Here is a 19438-nt window from a genome sequence, read left to right as displayed (position 1 = left end):
GTGAGTTTGGAAGGTGCTGTTTAAGGATCTTCGGTGAATCCCTGCAGTGCATCTTGCAGATTTACATCTACTACTGAGAGTCAGTGGTGGAGGGAGTGAATGTGATGCCAGTCAAACAGGTTGCTTTGTCCTGAATGGTGTCAAGCTTCTTGAATATTGTTGGAGCTGTACCCATTCAGGCAAGTGGAAAGTATTTCATCACACTTCTGACTTGTCTCTTGTAGACCGGCTTTGGGGAGTCAGGAGTATTCTACTCTCACAGTATTCCCAGCCTCTTGTAGCCGCTGTGTTTATGTGGCAGATTATGGTCAATGGTCACCCCAAGGAGGTTGACAGTGTAGGTTTCAATGATGGTAACATCAGTGAATGTCAAGGAGCAGTGGTTAGATTGCTCTAATTGGAGATGGTCATTGTTCAGCATTTGTGTGGCATGAATGATACTTGCCAGATCTTGTCTGTCTACATGATTGGCTCATGGATGAACAAAAAAAGAAATAAAGTACATTATCTAATTTATCTTAACAAATAAATCTTTCAGCATCAAGTGTTAGGTCCTTGAAAAATGCTTTGTAACTTGATATGCAGGCATGCTGCTGGTAAGCTCACTGCTAAGGAGCTAGAAGCATGTTCAGACATGTGAACCAAAAGTTATCTTCCATAGATGAACAGGACTGATGAAACCTACATCAATGCTAATTCAGCTGGCCAGTGTTAATTTTTATTAAACATAATTAAACTTTGACTTGATAGATGAGGATGAACTGGTTCACTGGTAAGTATATGCCAGATGAAATTGTGGTGTTTTTACTTCTCTGCTTCAGTTCATTTGAGTGTGAGAGAATCCTTAGCTGTTAAATGTCTGTCAGAGTCCAGTTCAGATTTTAACAAACTGATGAGTGACTTCATAGATTCCCACAGATTCCTGAATTTTCTCATCATAATCATTCCAATCCTAACCAAGATAAAACAAGTTATTTCAGATAATTGTTCAGCAAGTCCAATTTATACCTTTTCTACTTTTTATCAGATCCAGTTTCAAAAGAAGAGTGTGTAGCTAGCTCACCTTTTCCAGCAGATTAATCTCACAAAATTTTGTTCCAGACTCTGCCCCTTCTGCAGCAAATCCAGCCTAAAAGCATAGGATGAACCTTAGTAAGCAGCTGAACAACACTTCATTGCACTAACTGAACTTTCAGCTTTTATTTTACTGGGGCAAATGATCAATGTCAATGATGCAGCTTTCATTTTCATTGCACCAGCCAATTATTACATTTGCACTTGACTGAACTTTCTTACAAATTTTGCATTGGAAATTTCCATGACTAGAGAGATATTTTGGTGCAGCATTCTATCCAGGGTGAGAGAGAATAGGGCAAGAGAGAGAGAGAGAATTAACCAACCAGATTTAAAGAATCATGAATCAGGAGCATAGAATTTGAACCAGGCATTGCAAGTTACAATATTAATATAATGGCAAATCGGACACAAGGCAAAAAGAAAAGGGATGAGAATGATTGGATTTTTAAAACATGTCACTAAAACAAAAGTGTTGTTTTAAAATTTCTAATCAAAATCTTACATAGGATATAATGTAACAGATCATTCACCTATTTACACTCCACTCAAGCCTCTTCCCTCCTCATCCAATATCAATGTAACCCTTTGTTCTCTTCACACTAATTTGCTAATTTAACTCCCCTTAAATTATTCTGCTTGTTTATACCATTCCTGTGATGGAGAGTTCCACATTCTCACAACACCCTGGATACAGAGCTATTTTTGAATTGTCTATTGGATTTCTTGATGACTTTCTCAGCCTGACTGTCTTAGATTATGTTCTTCCTTGATTGGAAATATTCTCTCAATATGCCTTGCAACAAAATATTACATATTTTAAAAAGTTTTCAAGTTCACCCCTCAGGTATTTTGAGAGAAGAGAGACCCAGTCTCTCAATTTTTACGTCTACTCAGGTATTTTTATTATCAGGAATGTGAATCTAATCTGCATCCTCTCCAGTGCCTCAAACTTTTTCATAATATTGCAACCAGATCCGTATGTAGTGTGATCTAATCAAGTTCAATACAGATTTAGCATTGAAATTAAAAAGGCCCAAATTGATCCAGTAACAGATGGTTAAACATGACAGGTGTGTTCAAAGTCTTTGGTCCTTAGACTTAAAGAAGTGAAGATCACAGAATTATTACGGTGCAGAATGAGGCTGCCTGACCCACTGTGTCTGCACCAGATCTCTGAATTAGCATTATGGCTTAGAGCTATTTTCCTGATTTATTCCTTCATAATCCTCAATATTGTTTCTAGTTAAATTATCATATAATATACTCCTGAATGCCTCAATTGAACCTGCTTTCACCATACTTCCTGGCAATGGGTTCCAGATGCTAAATACTCACTGTGAAAAAGCTTTTTCTCACATCACATTTGCACCTTTTGCAAATCAGCATCCTCTCATTAAAAAAAAAGTTTCTCCATACATACTCTGCGCAGCCCCTTCATGACTTTCAAAACTTCAATAGAAAAAGATCATGAAGGGCATGGATAGGATAAATAGACAAGGTCTTATCCCTGGGGTGGGGGAGTCCAGAACTCGAGGGCATAGGTTAGGGAGAGGGGGAAAATATAAAAGGGACTTAACTTTTTCACACAGAGGGTGTTGCGCATATGGAATGAGTTGCCAGAGGAAGTGGAGGAGGCTGGTACAAATACAGCACTTAAAAGGCATCTGCATGGGTATGTGAATAGGAAGGGTTTAGAGGGATATGGGCCAAGCGCTGGCAAATGGGACTAGATTAGGTTAGGATATCTGTCAGCATAGATGAGTTGGACTGAAAGGTCTGTTTCCGTGCTGTACATCTCTTTGACTCTAAATCTTCTCAAACTTCTCATCTCTAAGGAGAACAGTCAGAACTTCAATCTATCTTCACCCCTTGGATCATTCTTGTATACCTATTCTGCACACTTCCAATTGTATTCACAACTTCCTGAAGTGTAGTACTTAGAACTGTACACAATACTTGAACTGAGGTCTGTACTAATGTTATTTGAGTTCAGCACAGTCTCCTTGCTCCTGCATTTTATACCACTGTAAATAAAGCCTAGGACACTGCATGTACTGAACTCAAAATACTTCAGGTGTTGGAAATCTGAAATACAAATATACTCCCAGCAGGTCTGGCAGAATCTGTGGAGAGAGGAGGAGTTCAGTCTAACTCCTTAGTTTCAAAGAGGAGTCATACTGAACCTGAAACATTAACTCTGTTTCCCTTTCTCCAGATGCTGCTGGACCTGCTGACTTTGCTAGCGTGTATTTATTAACTGCTTGCTCTATCTATTCTTCAACCTTCAGTGCTTTGTGCACGTATATAACCAGATTTGTCTACTCTTGCACACTAAGGTAATGCCCTTTACTTTTAATCTTACCTCCCGTTCCTTCTATCAGAATGTCTTACCTCCTACTTCTCTGTACTGAACATCATTTGCCATCGACCTGCCCACTCTACCAATTTGTCAATGTCCTTTTATAGTTCTACACTGTTCTCTTCACAATTTATCATGCTTCCAAGTTTTGGATGATTGAAGTGTGGAAATTGCCCCTATATGTAAAGATCTAATACATGTATATATAATCACGTAAAGCAGGGGTTCAAACTAGATCCCTGGGGAACTGCATTACTTCAGCCCGAGAAACATCTTTAACCATTGCTCTTTGTTTCCTGTTCCTCAGCTAATTTGCATCCATATTGCAATTGTTGCATTTATTCCTAAGTAATACGATTTCTCACAAGTTGATTACCTAACACAACACAGTATCAATGCTTTTTCCAAGTTCCTGTACACCAAATCAACGGCATTACTCTCCTCAACCGTCTTTGCTAGTTCTTTAAAAAATACTCAAGTTAGCTAAATATTATTTTCCCTGAAGAAATCTGCCTGATTCTTCCTAACTTACCCATATTTTCCATGTGTCTAATTAAACTATTCTGAATAATTTGTTTCAATAGTGTCCACACCACTGAAGTCAAACTGACTAGTCTGTAATTACTGGCCTTTTCTTTACAACACGTTTTGAATATCTGTATTAGATTTGCAATTCTCCTATAGTCGAGCAAGACCCCCCCGAGTCCAGGGGAAATGTAAAGATCATTACCAGTGCTTCTGTAATTTACAATCTCATCTCTTTAAATATCTTCACATTTTGGAGTGGGTCACTGCAGGGGGAAAGACCACAATAAGTGAGGGTAAAGTTTTGCTGGGAAAATGTATCAAAGATAGAAGTGAGGAGTGGATGAAAAAAAAAACCCAATGGCTGCAGAAATATTGTGGCAAATGTGACAGCAAAGTTAGAATTTAAAAACTGCAGATTATGAGGTCATGGAAGAATGTGGGTGGTAAGCAAAGCATGGAAGTTATTACAGATGAGCTTGTTAGTAACTGAGCTCATGAAAGTGGGGCCTGCTATGGGAAATGAAAGGATTGTGGGTGAGGGTCCATGAATATGGAAGGAGGGTTTATACAAGATAAGAAGTTTGGTGCAAACACAGCAGCAGTGGAATCACTGCAGGGAAGAGAAGCTAAATTAATTTGTAATATGGGAATGTCCCCAATTGAATATGTCAGGACAATGTCATAATCTAGACTAGCAAGTCAGTAACTTACTTACTTGTGGTTGAAAGTCCACTGGTTCTAATCCTCGACACTCAAAGTGTACTATAGTTTTAAACTTTTCACTGTCATCAGCCTTAGTACAAAAGAAATAGAGCCTGATTAACACAACATTTGCAGCATCATTTTGTAAATAAATACATTTGCTTGTTTCTACTGGTATATAAGATTTCTTTTCAGGAACACTGCAGATGAATGAATGGACCAAGTACCTGCTGAATGAAACAAGCTTACAACAGCACAGAGGAGGTAACACTTCATAAGGCAACTTACATTGTAAGGCTTCATTGTGTCCTTCAGAATATCTAAAAAAATGCAGAACCACATATCAAGGATTTAACATTCAAATAAAATTAATATTTTAATCACTACCATTGAAACTGTCAAATCAACCACTGCTAAAAAGTCAACTACATGCCGTAACAGCTATAACATTGGTTTTAAATATCAGTCTGCACTGAACTGCTAGATAATTCGGTAGCTTCAAATATTTGAACAAAATAATGGGCAATATCCATAATTAGTGGAGCTTTTGCTTTTTGTTCAGGATAATTAATATTTTACTTCAACTAAAGGATGAATACTAGAGTCTGCAGCAGTAGACTTTAAATAAACAATTACCAAACTGCATACTTGATGGTCAGATTGCAGCTATTGTGACTGCCAGAGTAATAGTAGTTGTGAGGCCACAACATCATTCTGCTCTGCACTATTGCTCATCACTGCCAGGACGCTCATGAGAACTCGCAAATAAATACAATTTAGATGTCACAGAGAAATGCCAGTGGAAAAGCATAGATGACAGGTTGAACACAAAGTGCACTGAGACAAAGAAGATAATGCAGGGTAGAAATAACAGTCTTTATGATGGACATGATATATTGGATCAGGGTGAAATAGTACAGTGGTTATGAACAATCTGATTCTGTCTCAGGATATTTTAGCATATTGAAAAGGACTAGAGTTATGTTAAACACTTAGCTAGTACTGACTGTGTATATGAAGGAAATCTCTTTTAACAGCAAGTAGTATCAACGATTGAAATAGATGCTGAGGACAGATCATCATGCTTCCAAAACTGATGTCAGTGACATCCTGATACAACATTTGCTGTTTCCTCAAGAGGTTTAGATAAATGTGAGGTGCTACAGTTTGGAAAGACAAATCAGGGCAGAACTTATACACTTAATGGTAAGATCTGGGGTGTGTTGCTGAACAAAGACCTTGGAGTGCAGGTTCATAATTCCCTGAAAGTGGAGTCCCACGTGGACATTGATATGCTTGCCTTTATTGGTCAGTGCATTCAGTTTAGGAGTTAGGAAGTCATGTTGTGGTTGATTAGGTCATTTTTGGAATACTGCATGCAGTTCTGGTCTCCTTGTTATAAGAAGGATGTTGTGAAACTTGAAAGGGTTCAATAAAGATTTACAAGGATGCTGCCAGGGTTGGAAGGTTTCAGCTATAGAGGGAGGCTGAATTGGCTGGGGCTATTTTCCCTTGAGCATCAGAGGCTGAGGGGTGACTTTATAAAGGTTTATAAAATAATGAGGGGTATGGATATGGTAAATAGACAAGGTCTTTTCCCTGGGGTGGTAGAGTCCAAAACTAGAGGCATAGGTTTAAGGTGAGAGGGGAAAGATTTAAAAGGAACCTAAGGAGCAATGTTTACATGCAGAGGGTGGTGCATGTATGGAATGAGCTGCCGGAAGAAGTGGTGGAGGCTGGTAGAATAACAACATTTAAAAGGCATCTGGATAGGTGTAGAAGTAGGAAGGGTTTTGAAGGTTATGGGCCAAATACTGGCTAATGGGACTCGATTAATTTAGGATATGTTGTCAGCATGGACAAGTTGGACCGAAAGGTCTGTTTCCATGCTGCACAGCTCTATGACTCTAAGTAGAGCAACACTGAGTATACTCTAAAAATAGTTGGTTATTTGTTCCCTAGCAGCAGACATTGCAAAAGATTATATGTAACTGATAGTTATTACATTTCTATGAAGATCATATCAAAATTAGTATTTTGTTCTCAAATCATTTTTAAACCATTGATAAGACACTTCATTTCTTGTAGCAATACAAATAATTCATTGGTTTTGAGAGATAGAACTTCATACCACCCTCAGAGGTTAAGTATGGGACATTATTGATCACTACTCAGAACACAGGTAGGCTAAACCCACTGTTATGCATCAAATGGTTTAATGCATCAAATCCTGCCCTAGCTGCAAGCTGCTACCAAATATTTAAATATTATGGTTGCAACTTTAAATAATCTAGCTTCACAATCTTATACGCTGCTAATTGTTTCAGTGCTTGTCCATGTACTCTGACTTCACATTACAAAACAAATGATTTCAAAACATTATTACTGTCATCACATGTAGAACTGCTTCTGATCGGGGAGCTGATGGTCTGGTGGTATTACTGCTCGACTATTAATCCAAAAACTCAGCTAAAGATCTGGGAACCCAGTTTCAAATCCAACTAGGGCAGATTGTGGAATTTGAATTGAATAATCTAAAATCTGGAAGTAAGAATCTACTGATGACCATGAAACCATTGTTTAGAAAAAACCCACCTGGCTTACTAATGATTTAGTAAGTTTGCAGATGACATCAAAATTGGAAGTGTAGTGGACAGCAAAGGTTATCTCAGATTACAACGGGATCTTGATCAGATGGGCCAATGGGCTGAGAAGTGGCAGAAGATGTGCAGGTTAGGTGAATTGGCCATGCTAAATTGCCTGTAGTGTTAGATGAAGGGGTAAATGTAGGGGAATGGATCTGGGTGGGTTGCTCTTCAGAGGGTCAGTGTGGACTTGTTTGGCCGAAGGGCCTGTTTCCACACTAAGTAATCTAATCTAATCCAGATAAATGCGACGTGCTGCATTTTGGGAAAGCAAATTTCAGCAGTGCTTATACACTTAATGGTAAGGTCCTAGAGAGTGTTGCTGAACAAAGAGACCTTGTTCATAGCTCCTTGAAAGTGGAGTTGCAGGTAGGCAGTATAGTGAAGGCGGCGTTTGTATCTTTTCCTTGAGTGGGCAGAGTTTTGAGTACAGGAGTTGGGAGGTCACGTTGCGGCGGTACAATTGCAATACTTAAAAGGCATCTGGACAGATTTATGAATAGGAAGGGTTTGGAGGGATGGGCCAGGCGTTGGCAGGTGGGACTAGATTGGGTTGGGAAATCTGGTCGGAATTGACAAGTTGGACTGAAAGGTCTATTTCCGTGCTGTACATCTCTATGACTTCATAACTTTCTAACTGCTTGTACAGTTGTTGCTATTGCTAAAATTAATCTCTTCCCAAAAAGGATGATTTAAACAATGTGAAAAGAAATTACAAAAATGCAATGTAATAAAACATTAATCATTGAAACAGATTAAGATTCCTCTGTAAATCACCTACCAATGGAATTCTCTCTTGAACACAGCTTGCACTTCTGTATCATACTGGCACTTCCTCTCCCACCTTTGAGTGGGGCACTGTTCTGCACAAAACAACAACTTGCATTTATGTGGCACCTTTAAAAATATTAAATGTAGCAGGTTGGGGGACTCATGTCAGGATTTAACTTTTCAAACAGCATGCTGACCAAACATGGTCCAATGACCAAATACATAGAGCGCTACATGATTTATTGTTTTATTGAGTTAAAAGAAAAAACAACAAAATAGGACTCACCATTAATGTGATATACTGCCATTTATCAGACACCTCTCCACAATTCTGACACTTCAACTAACATAAAAGCATACAGAAATTAATTAAATGTTTGTGAGTCAGACACTGTTTATGCTATAGCCACAACTAGAACCACTCAGTAGTTTAGGATTAAGACATGCTTAGAAAGTTTGTGCCCTTAAATAAAACCATTGTAGGAACAACTTTGCTACAAGAATTGCAGTGGTAATGAGACAAACAGTGTTGAGAAATTATTTTAAGTGATTGTTCAGATTTACATTTCATACAACACTGAACAGGTTCAAAAAACACAAAAATATAAACAGAAAACATTGCAAATACCCAGTAGGTCTGGTGGTAAATATTGAAAGAATAAAGTTATAATATTTCAGATCTAATACATCAAGTTTGATATGCTTTGCGGTAGACTAAATCACAATGATGAGATGAGAGGAATTCAGTAGAGTATGATAAACTACAAGTAGAACAGTACGATGTACAACTGAGCTTTAAGTTGAGCAGTGCGGTGGGCTCTGGGGGATTCAAGGTAAAAACAATGACTGTAGATGCTGAAAACCAAATACTGGATTAGTGGTGCTGGAAGAGCACAGCAGTTCAGGCAGCATCCAACAAACACCACTAATCCAGTATCTGAGGGATTCAGTAGATATGTGATAATCTACAAGGATTTGAGTAGACAAGTTAGTCTGTAGAATATTGGGTTTGTGAAGAGTGATTTGTTGAGTTGTGAGGCTCGAGTAGAGCAACTAATCTGTGCGGGTTTTGTCAGAGCAGTATAATGGGCTGTGGAACATGAGTACAGCAGCTTGAGCTGTGGGATATTGAGAAGAGCAATATGATGGATTGTGAACGTTTCAGCAGAGCAGCATGTTAAGCTGTTGAATGGACTGATGTGTATAGCAGTGTAATGAGCTGTGGGAGCAAGAGTACAGCAGTATGGGTTTGTATAGGACAGTGGGAGGTTATTTAGGGCTGTGGGAGGTTGCTGAGAGCAGTGCGATGGGCAATGAGAGGGGCTGTGGGAGACTGCGGGGAGCAGCGAGAGGGGCTGTGGAGGGGTGCATGGAGCAGTATGAGGTGTGGGAGGGTGCGCGTACGGCAGCGCGAGGGGGCGTAGGGAAGCGCGAGGGGCTGGGGAGGGGCGTAGGGAAGCGCGAGGGGCTGGGGGAGGGGGCGTACGGCGGCGCGAGGGGCTGGGGGAGGGGGCGTACGGCGGCGCGAGGGGCTGGGGGAGGGGGCGTACGGCGGCGCGAGGGGCTGGGGGAGGGGGCGTACGGCGGCGCGAGGGGCTGGGGGAGGGGGCGTACGGCGGCGAGAGGGGCTGGGGGAGGGGGCGTACGGCGGCGAGAGGGGCTGGGGGAGGGGAGTACGGCGGCGAGAGGGGCTGGGGGAGGGGGAGTACGGCAGTGAGAGGGGCTGGGGGAGGGGGAGTACGGCAGTGAGAGGGGCTGGGGGAGGGTGCGGACGGCAGTGAGAGGGGCTGGGGGAGGGGGAGTACGGCAGTGTGAGGGGCTGGGGGAGGGGGAGTACGGCAGTGAGAGGGGCTGGGGGAGGGGGAGTACGGCAGTGTGAGGGGCTGGGGGAGGGGGAGTACGGCAGTGTGAGGGGCTGGGGGAGGGGGAGTACGGCAGTGTGAGGGGCTGGGGGAGGGGGAGTACGGCAGTGAGAAGGGCTGGGGGAGGGTGCGGACGGCAGTGAGAGGGGCTGGGGGAGGGTGCGGACGGCAGTGAGAGGGGCTGGGGAGGGTGCGGACAGCAGTGAGAGGGGCTGGGGGAGGGTGCGGACAGCAGTGAGAGGGGCTGGGGGAGGGTGCGGACAGCAGTGAGAGGGGCTGGGGGAGGGTGCGGACGGCAGTGAGAGGGGCTGGGGGAGGGTGCGGACGGCAGTGAGAGGGGCTGGGGGAGGGTGCGGACGGCAGTGAGAGGGGCTGGGGGAGGGTGCGGACGGCAGTGAGAGGGTCTGGGGGAGGGGGAGTACAGCAGTGTGAGGGGCTGGGGGAGGGGGAGTACAGCAGTGAGAGGGGCTGGGGGAGGGTGTGTACAGCAGTGAGAGGGGCTGGGGGAGGGTGTGTACAGCAGTGAGGGGCTGGGGGAGGGGGGAGTACAGCAGTGTGAGGGGCTGGGGGAGGGTGTGTACAGCAGTGAGAGGGGCTGGGGAGGGTGTGTACAGCAGTGAGAGGGGCTGGGGGAGGGTGTGTACAGCAGTGTGAGGGGCTGGGGGAGGGGGAGTACAGCAGTGAGAGGGGCTGGGGGAGGGTGTGTACAGCAGTGAGAGGGGCTGGGGGAGGGTGCGGACAGCAGTGAGAGGGGCTGGGGGAGGGTGTGTACGGCAGTGAGAGGGGCTGGGGGAGGGTGTGTACGGCAGTGAGAGGGGCTGGGGGAGGGTGCGGACAGCAGTGAGGGGGGCTGGGGAGGGTGTGTACAGCAGTGTGAGGGGCTGGGGGAGGGGGTGTACAGCAGTGTGAGGGGCTGGGGGAGGGGGAGTACAGCAGTGAGAGGGGCTGGGGGAGGGGGAGTACAGCAGTGAGAGGGGCTGGGGGAGGGGGAGTACAGCAGTGAGAGGGGCTGGGGGAGGGGGAGTACAGCAGTGAGAGGGGCTGGGGGAGGGGGAGTACAGCAGTGAGAGGGGCTGGGGGAGGGGGAGTACAGCAGTGAGAGGGGCTGGGGGAGGGGGAGTACAGCAGTGAGAGGGGCTGGGGGAGGGGGAGTACAGCAGTGAGAGGGGCTGGGGGAGGGGAGTACAGCAGTGAGAGGGGCTGGGGGAGGGTGCGGACAGCAGTGTGAGGGGCTGGGGGAGGGTGCGGACAGCAGTGAGAGGGGCTGGGGGAGGGGGAGTACAGCAGTGAGAGGGGCTGGGGGAGGGGGAGTACAGCAGTGAGAGGGGCTGGGGAGGGGAGTACAGCAGTGAGAGGGGCTGGGGAGGGGGAGTACAGCAGTGAGAGGGCTGGGAGGAGTACAGCAGTGAGGGGCTGGGAGGGTGCGGACAGCAGTGTGAGGGGCTGGGGGAGGGTGCGGACAGCAGTGAGAGGGGCTGGGGGAGGGGGAGTACAGCAGTGAGAGGGGCTGGGGAGGGGGAGTACAGCAGTGAGAGGGGCTGGGGGAGGGTGCGGACAGCAGTAAGGGGCTGGGGGAGTGGGAGTACAGCAGTGTGAGGGGCTGGGGGAGGGGGAGTACAGCAGTGTGAGGGGCTGGGGGAGGGGGGAGTACGGCAGTGAGAGGGGCTGGGGGAGTACAGCAGTGAGAGGGGCTGGGGGAGGGTGCGGACAGCAGTGAGGGGGGCTGGGGGAGGGGGAGTACGGCAGTGAGAGGGGCTGGGGGAGGGTGTGTACGGCAGTGAGAGGGGCTGGGGGAGGGTGTGTACGGCAGTGAGAGGGGCTGGGGGAGGGTGTGTACAGCAGTGAGGGGGCTGGGGGAGGGTGTGTACAGCAGTGAGAGGGGCTGGGGGAGGGGGAGTACAGCAGTGAGAGGGGCTGGGGAGGGGGAGTACAGCAGTGAGAGGGGCTGGGGGAGGGGGAGTACAGCAGTGAGAGGGGCTGGGGGAGGGTGCGGACAGCAGTGAGAGGGGCTGGGGGAGGGGGAGTACAGCAGTGTGAGGGGCTGGGGGAGGGGGAGTACAGCAGTGTGAGGGGCTGGGGGAGGGGGAGTACAGCAGTGAGAGGGGCTGGGGGAGGGGGAGTACAGCAGTGAGAGGGGCTGGGGGAGGGGGAGTACAGCAGTGAGAGGGGCTGGGGGAGGGGGAGTACAGCAGTGAGAGGGGCTGGGGGAGGGTGCGGACAGCAGTGTGAGGGGCTGGGGGAGGGGGAGTACAGCAGTGTGAGGGGCTGGGGGAGGGGGAGTACGGCAGTGTGAGGGGCTGGGGGAGGGGGAGTACGGCAGTGTGAGGGGCTGGGGGAGGGGGAGTACAGCAGTGTGAGGGGCAGTACGGCAGTGTGAAGGGCTGGGGGAGGGGGAGTACGGCAGTGAGAGGGGCTGGGGGAGGGGGAGTACGGCAGTGAGAGGGGCTGGGGAGGGGAGTACAGCAGTGTGAGGGGCTGGGGGAGGGTGTGTACAGCAGTGTGAGGGGCTGGGGGAGGGTGCGGACAGCAGTGAGAGGGGCTGGGGGAGGGGGCGGACAGCAGTGTGAGGGGCTGGGGGAGGGGGCGGACAGCAGTGAGAGGGGCTGGGGGAGGGTGCGTACAGCAGTGAGAGGGGCTGGGGGAGGGGGAGTACGGCAGTGAGAGGGGCTGGGGGAGGGGGAGTACGGCAGTGTGAGGGTCTGGGGGAGGGTGCGTACAGCAGTGAGAGGGGCTGGGGAGGGTGCGTACAGCAGTGAGAGGGGCTGGGGGAGGGGGAGTACGGCAGTGAGAGGGGCTGGGGGAGGGGGAGTACGGCAGTGTGAGGGGCTGGGGGAGGGGGAGTACGGCAGTGAGAGGGGCTGGGGGAGGGGGAGTACGGCAGTGAGAGGGGCTGGGGGAGGGGGAGTACGGCAGTGAGAGGGGCTGGGGGAGGGGGAGTACGGCAGTGAGAGGGGCTGGGGGAGGGGGAGTACAGCAGTGAGAGGGGCTGGGGGAGGGGGAGTACGGCAGTGTGAGGGGCTGGGGGAGGGGGAGTACAGCAGTGAGAGGGGCTGGGGGAGGGGGAGTACAGCAGTGAGAGGGGCTGGGGGAGGGGGGAGTACGGCAGTGAGAGGGGCTGGGGGAGGGGGAGTACAGCAGTGTGAGGGGCTGTGTCAGTCAGTGTTGAGCCTCCCTGTTGCAGACACACTGACACATTGATGAAGATGAACTCCACCTTCAGGTACCAGCGGAAATCCTCTCCCTCCGGCCGCACGTTGCTAATATTCTCCAAAGTCGCTTTGAACTGGAGCCCGAATTTCTGTAAACAGGTGAGTGAAACATGAGGATCAGGAACCCATCGGACAATGGATCTAAAACTACTTTCAAAATAAAACTCGGACATGTCACTCACCACCATCTTGGCCTCGACACACAAATCAATTTACGGCTTGTCGTAACGAAGGTAATCACGACCTTCGCCCCTCTGCAGCCATAGCGCCCCCTGCAGCGGGCAGCAATATTACAGGGCGAGGAGCCCAAGCTTATTAAAGCAATACCTGCAGGTTAACTCCTGTTTGCAATATACTTAACACGTTTGGATTACAGAAGAATTATCAACAATTTGGTGGGAAAAATGAAATTACATTGCACAATCTTAGCTTTTAAATATTTCTTTGTATTGGCAGTGTTGCAGTAGCAACTTTTTGTCTAATTAACATAAAGTACCAATTGTACCTGCATTTCAAAGTATAGACACTGGAAAACATAAATAATGTCAAAAGTATCAATCAATTTACTTTGGATGGAGGACTGGGACTGTTCCCAGAAAAGATAATGTAGACCATGGCACAAAGAGGACCAAATGGCCTCTTTCTGTGTATTCTCAAGGTTAGCTAAATTCGATTCCAGTTCAATGGCGCACTGAAAAATTTAAATTAATTTTCATCTTGCTGTTAGCCTCCTGCCAGAAGGTTGGCAGCCATGCATCTCCATGCGTTCCTGTACATATTCCAGATAGTGCAACTGCATCCAAACTATTATATATGTTTCTAACCAATATTCATCAATCATGGTCCTCATTATCGCTTATCTTGCTTTTCTTTCCCAGATTACAATTGACAATCCCTCTGTCTGTATAATCCAGATAAGTGCAAGGCGATACATTTTGGGAGGACGAAAAAGGGAAGGATGTACACAATGAATGGTAAGTCCCTAGTAAGTATTGAGTAATAGCAGGGACCTTGGTGTACAAGTCCTCAGATCCCTGAAGATGTCAGCACAAGTAGGCAGGGTGGTGAAGAAGGCATACAAGATGCTTGCCTTCATTAGGCAGGGCATTGAATATAAAAGCAAAGAAATATTGTCACAACTTCATAAAACATTAGTAATGCCACAGATAGAATATTGTGTGCAGTTCTAGTTATAGAATCATAGAGATGTACAGCATGGAAACAGACCCTTCGGTTCAACTTGTCCATGCCGACCAGATATCCCAACCCAATTCCAGCATCTGGCCCATATCCCTCCAAACCCTTCCTATTCATATACCCATCCAAATGCCTTTTAAATGTTGCAACTGTACCAGCCTCCACCACTTCCTCTGGCAGCTCATTCCACACACGTACCACCCTCTGTTTGAAAAAGTCGCCCCTTAGGTCTCTTTTATAACTTTCCCCTCTCGCCCTAAATCTATGCCCTCTAGTTCTGTACTCCCCCACCCCAGGTAAAAGACTTTATCCTATCCATGCCCCTCATAATTTTGTAAACCTCTTAGGTCATCCCTCAGCCTCCGACGTTCTAGGGAAAACAGCCCCAGCCTATTCAGCTTCTCCTTATAGCTCAAATCCTCCAATCCTGGCAGCATCCTTATAAATTTTTTCTGAATCCTTTCAAGTTTCACAACTTCTTTCCGATAGGAAGACCAGAATTGCACGCAATATTCCAACAGTGGCCTAACCAATGTCCTGTACAGCCGCAACATGACCTCCCAACTCCTGTACTCAATACTCTGACCAATAAAGGAAAGGATACCAAATGCCTTCTTTACTATACTGTCTACCTGCGAGTCCACTTTCAAGGATTTTCTTTCCCAAAATGCAGCCCCTCGCATTTATCTGAATTAAACTCCATCTGCCACCTCTCAGCCCATTGGCCCATCTGATCACTATCAAAGGACATAATTATACTGTAGAGGAGATTCATTGGTATGTTGCCTGAGATGAAAAGTCTCAGTTATGAGGAGTGACTGGATAGATTGTATTTAGTTTGCTTGGAGCAGAGAAAGCTGAGGAGCGGAGAGAGGGTAGATCTCATATATTACCCGTCTGTAGAAAACTGCCTAAGGTATCAATCTTTTGAGGTGTACAAAATGTGATCATGGCAGATGTGTCTAAGAGGGTGGTAGATATATGGAATATGCTGCCTGAGACTGTGTGGTGGCAGGGGGGAGATGGAAGCAGGTACTCTCACAACATTTAAGAAGCATTCGGATGAGTATTTAAAATGTTGGGGCATGGTAAGCTAGTAGGCTATGGATCAAGTGCCAAAAAATGGGATGTGTCTTTCGGTTTGTTGGTCACCACAGACATAGTGGGCCAAAGAGCCTGTTTCTATGCTCTATGACTAGCTTTTTTCCTTTCTCTATCTCTGAGCTCTGTCTCCACCTATTCACTCCACTCTATTCCCTGCCCCATTCCTCACCCTATCCCATCATCAGCATAAATACTACATTTTCTTAGATACTAGCAGTTCTGAAGAAGGGCAACAGGACTTAAAACAGAGTTAACATTTCTCTTCACAGATGCTGAGTTTCCTCAAATTTTTTTTTATACCATTATGTCTATCATCGGTATTCTCCTTTGTTTCCTTCTACTATGTTTGCTATAGATTCTTCCCTCCAATAACTGTTTCTGTTTACTCTTTGTTCTAATGATGCAACTATTGTATATTTTACCTCTTTGATTTTAAGCACTAATTTCCTCTTCATTCCAGGATTTCCAGCACTTCATTAATCTTTCTATATAGGAAATGAACAACATTTTACAAAATGTCTAGATCACAAATGGGCTCAGCTTATCAAAAGTGTTTGTTTGTCATCCATGTCTCTAAGCTACATAACGTAGATAACAAAGCGTAACACCTAGACTTCTTTTCCCAAAGTTCATCTTCAGTTTCTGGGTGTAAATATGTCCAGCATTCTAAAAATGCTAGTCTCGGCCATCTTAATTCTCCTTCAGATCTCATATTACCTGGCTGTAGAAACCTGCCTAAGGTATGTAATCTTTTCATTTGTTCTAGAACCAATCCATTTACTTAGAAGTTTACTTTTGGAGTTATTTCTCTGCTTATCATCAATGTCTTGGTTGCCTTGACATTAATTTTTAATCAATTCTTCTGGTTCCTTGCTTTTACTTTATTTACAACATTTTTGGAACCCCTCTTCTGTATCATAAACAGCGCAGTGCGTGGGTTTCCTTCGGATGCTCTGGTTTCCTCCCACAGTCCAAAGATGTGCTGGTCAGGTGAATTGGCTATGCTAAATTGCCCGTAGTGTTAGGTAAGGGGTAAATGTCAGGGTATGGGTGGGTTGCGCTTCGGCGGGTCGGTGTGGACTTATTGGGCCGAAGGCCCTGTTTCCACACTGTAAGTAATCTAATCCTTACCTGGTTTGGTCTACATGTGACTTGAGACCCAACAGCCATGTGCTGAATCTTAACTGCCCTCTGGACAATCAGTAATGGGCAATAAATGCTGGCCTACCTGGTGGCACCCACATCCCGTAAATTAATTTAAAAAACATTCTCAAACAGGGTACCAAAGTTAATATAATTCAAGTTTCTTCAAGCATTATGGTTGGATCTCAAATTCCAAACACTCTTGCTTTTATTTTAGTTTTGCTTCTGCTACAGTTACCTCTGGTCCAACATTTCCCTCTGATGCTCCCAATTTACTCCTGTCCTTGTTGTGATATAGTCTTTGTGTACACCACTCATTGAAAAAAAATGTAAGGAAAAGGAGAAAGGATGCTGTGGACGTTATTAATACAGCTGAAGCTCTGGGTCAAGAGTGACAGAGCAATATTCTAGTGAGGAGGAATCTACGCTGAAAATGTGTTGCTTTAAAAGTACAGCAGGTCAGGCAGCATCCAAGGAGCAGGAGAATCGACGTTTCGGGCATGAGCCCTTCTTCAGGAATGAGGAACCTCCACTCCTGGCACCTTCCCCTGCAACCGCAAGAAATGCAAAACTTGCGCCCACACCTCCCCCCTTACTTCCCTCCAAGGCTCCAAGGGATCCTTCCATATCCGCCACAAATTCACCTGCACCTCCACACACATCATTTACTGCATCCGCTGCAGCTGATGTGGCCTCCTCTATATTGGGGAGACAGGCCGCCTACTTGCGGAACGTTTCAGAGAACACCTCTGGGACACCCGGACCAACCAACCCAACCACCCCGTGGCTCAACACTTCAACTCCCCCTCCCACTCCCCCAAGGACATGCAGGTCCTTGGACTCCTCCATCGCCAGACCATAGCAACACGACGGCTGGAGGAAGAGCGCCTCATCTTCCGCCTAGGAACCCTCCAACCACAAGGGGTGAACTCCGATTTCTCCAGTTTCCTCATTTCCCCTCCCCCCACCTTGTCTCAGTCAAATCCCTCGAACTCAGCACTGCCTTCCTAACCTGCAATCTTCTTCCTGACCTCTCCGCCCCCACTCCAGCCTATCACCCTCACCTTGACCTCCTTCCACCTATCGCATTTCCAATGCCCCTCCCCCAAGTCCCTCCTCCCTTCCTTTTATCTTAGCCTGCTTGGCACACTTTCCTCATTCCTGAAGAAGGGCTCATGCCCGAAACGTTGATTCTCCTGCTCCTTGGATACTGCCTGACCTGCTGCGCTTTTCCAGCAACACATTTTCAGCTCTGATCTCCAGCATCTGCAGTCCTCACTTTCTCCAGGAGGAAACTACGGGAAAGCACTGGAAAAGGATGAGAAATGTACAAAACACACGAGCCAGATCTTAAAAGGAGACAACAAAAAGTTAACTACAGCCAGCCACACACCTTCAAACTGCTTAAAGTATGGCTATTGCAAGGAACTGTATTTAATAATCGTATTGAAAACATATTTACCGGCATTCTAGTACCACCAACACTTCAATGCCTTTAGTAAGTAACCACTCAAATTCCCATTAAAAGGAGTACAGGAAGACAACGATGGTTTATTTTGGAAAAAGTCACAAATGAAGCTTTCCTGAATTTAAACTATGAATATTCAAAAGTTCCAGTTAAATATTTCTCCCAGTAAAGTTTGTTTCATTTTTTGGGGTCATGTTGCTTGTTACTTTCAGACTGCTGCCTCTCATCATATCCAACTGTAATTTTTCAAATTAAACACATCTTAAGTGCTAACAGAATCAATGTCAACGAGTTCAGAAGCAAGTTGTTCTCTCTCAATTAGCACTACTGAATTCAGAAAGCTGCCAGCCTTGAGTGGTTTTTAAAAGCCCTGCTTTTTGCATATCCTTTAACATAATTGCAGCACTTCCTTTATTCCCATGAAATCAAATCTCCAGAAAATAAATTGAGCAATAATTTTTACTAAGTTTAGTAAAACGTGGGCATAAAATAACTTGTGTGAAATTTGTCATGTTCCAAACAAATTGCTGGTGAAAATCATTGCCTCACTAAATAGAAAACAACAATTTCTTGAATCCTGAAGAGTCGTATTTGTCTTCACAGATTTAACATTGTGCGCATATTTTCCATTTATGACGGGCACATCAATAATTTCATATTTCCTCAGGCCTAGACCTCCTACAGCTATTCAACATCCAAGCATCTGCAAGAATTACTTTCAGCCATTTGATAATATGAAGTAGCAGGCTGTGATTCACCACCTCTGTAAACTGTATCCCAGATTAAGAATTCATCATCATGTAAGAAATCTTCATGACTGCTTACATTAAACATTGTCTACTATCATTCACCCAATGATGTGCATTTTATGGCCATGGTAGCAAAACATGAATTGTATCCAATCCACGAACCCAATAAAATCACCTCATCTATCTTCATTTACGTAAAGCAACCTTACATGACACTCATTCTACAGTCAAAAAGGACAGAAAAAAAAAAGTGAATGCCAAATATTATAACAGTGCAGAACAAAATATAAATTTTAATTCTTCTCACCATATTCAAGACATTGATAGAAAACCCATTGGTCACTACTGCGGCAAAGAACGCGTTCACTGCCATCACATTACGACTAGAAGTGACATTGCTTTGTTACTGCAGGAAAGCAGCTTCGGTATTGCAGCTGCAAAGGTGAATGTTATTCATTTTTGACACTTGGAACCAGCTTCTTATAAAGTAATAAACCTTCCAATTTTTGTCTCATGTTGAAATTGCAACAAAGTTTTAATTTCTTACTGGCTTCTAACTATAAAACCAAAGATACATATCTAGGAACTTTAAAAGGTCAAAAACTGCAACAGATGTGTGTTTAA

General features: G+C 45.7%; 1 protein-coding gene and 1 long non-coding RNA gene across 4 annotated transcripts; one reads left to right on the top strand and one right to left on the bottom strand.

Moving 5' to 3' along the window:
• Positions 1-696: 696 nt before the first annotated feature.
• czib (CXXC motif containing zinc binding protein) lies at positions 697-13409 on the bottom strand. 3 transcript variants are annotated; one of them, XM_072574183.1, is made up of 8 exons: positions 13336-13409; positions 13159-13242; positions 8369-8425; positions 8093-8174; positions 4955-4986; positions 4676-4757; positions 1064-1129; positions 697-952 (listed from the first exon to the last, which is right to left on the bottom strand). In XM_072574183.1, the coding sequence occupies exons 1-7, from the start codon at positions 13339-13341 to the stop codon at positions 1083-1085; spliced, it is 390 nt and encodes a 129-aa protein (XP_072430284.1). In that variant the 5' UTR covers positions 13342-13409; the 3' UTR covers positions 697-952; positions 1064-1082. The 3 variants fall into 3 exon arrangements, with proteins under 3 accessions (XP_072430284.1, XP_072430282.1, XP_072430283.1); XM_072574181.1 differs by having other exon boundaries at positions 4680-4757; XM_072574182.1 differs by lacking the exon at positions 4676-4757.
• On the top strand, positions 13100-18915 carry LOC140479864 (uncharacterized). The gene is made up of 3 exons (XR_011961145.1): positions 13100-13252; positions 14032-14127; positions 18733-18915. It is a non-coding gene; the product is annotated as an uncharacterized lncRNA (long non-coding RNA).
• The last annotated feature ends 523 nt before the right edge of the window (positions 18916-19438 follow it).

Source organism: Chiloscyllium punctatum, chromosome 7 (genome assembly GCF_047496795.1).
Source record: "Chiloscyllium punctatum isolate Juve2018m chromosome 7, sChiPun1.3, whole genome shotgun sequence".
NCBI classification, from domain to species: Eukaryota; Metazoa; Chordata; class Chondrichthyes; order Orectolobiformes; family Hemiscylliidae; genus Chiloscyllium; species Chiloscyllium punctatum.
Note: the sequence above shows the minus strand (reverse complement) of the source record. Positions and strands in the feature narration are given on the sequence as shown.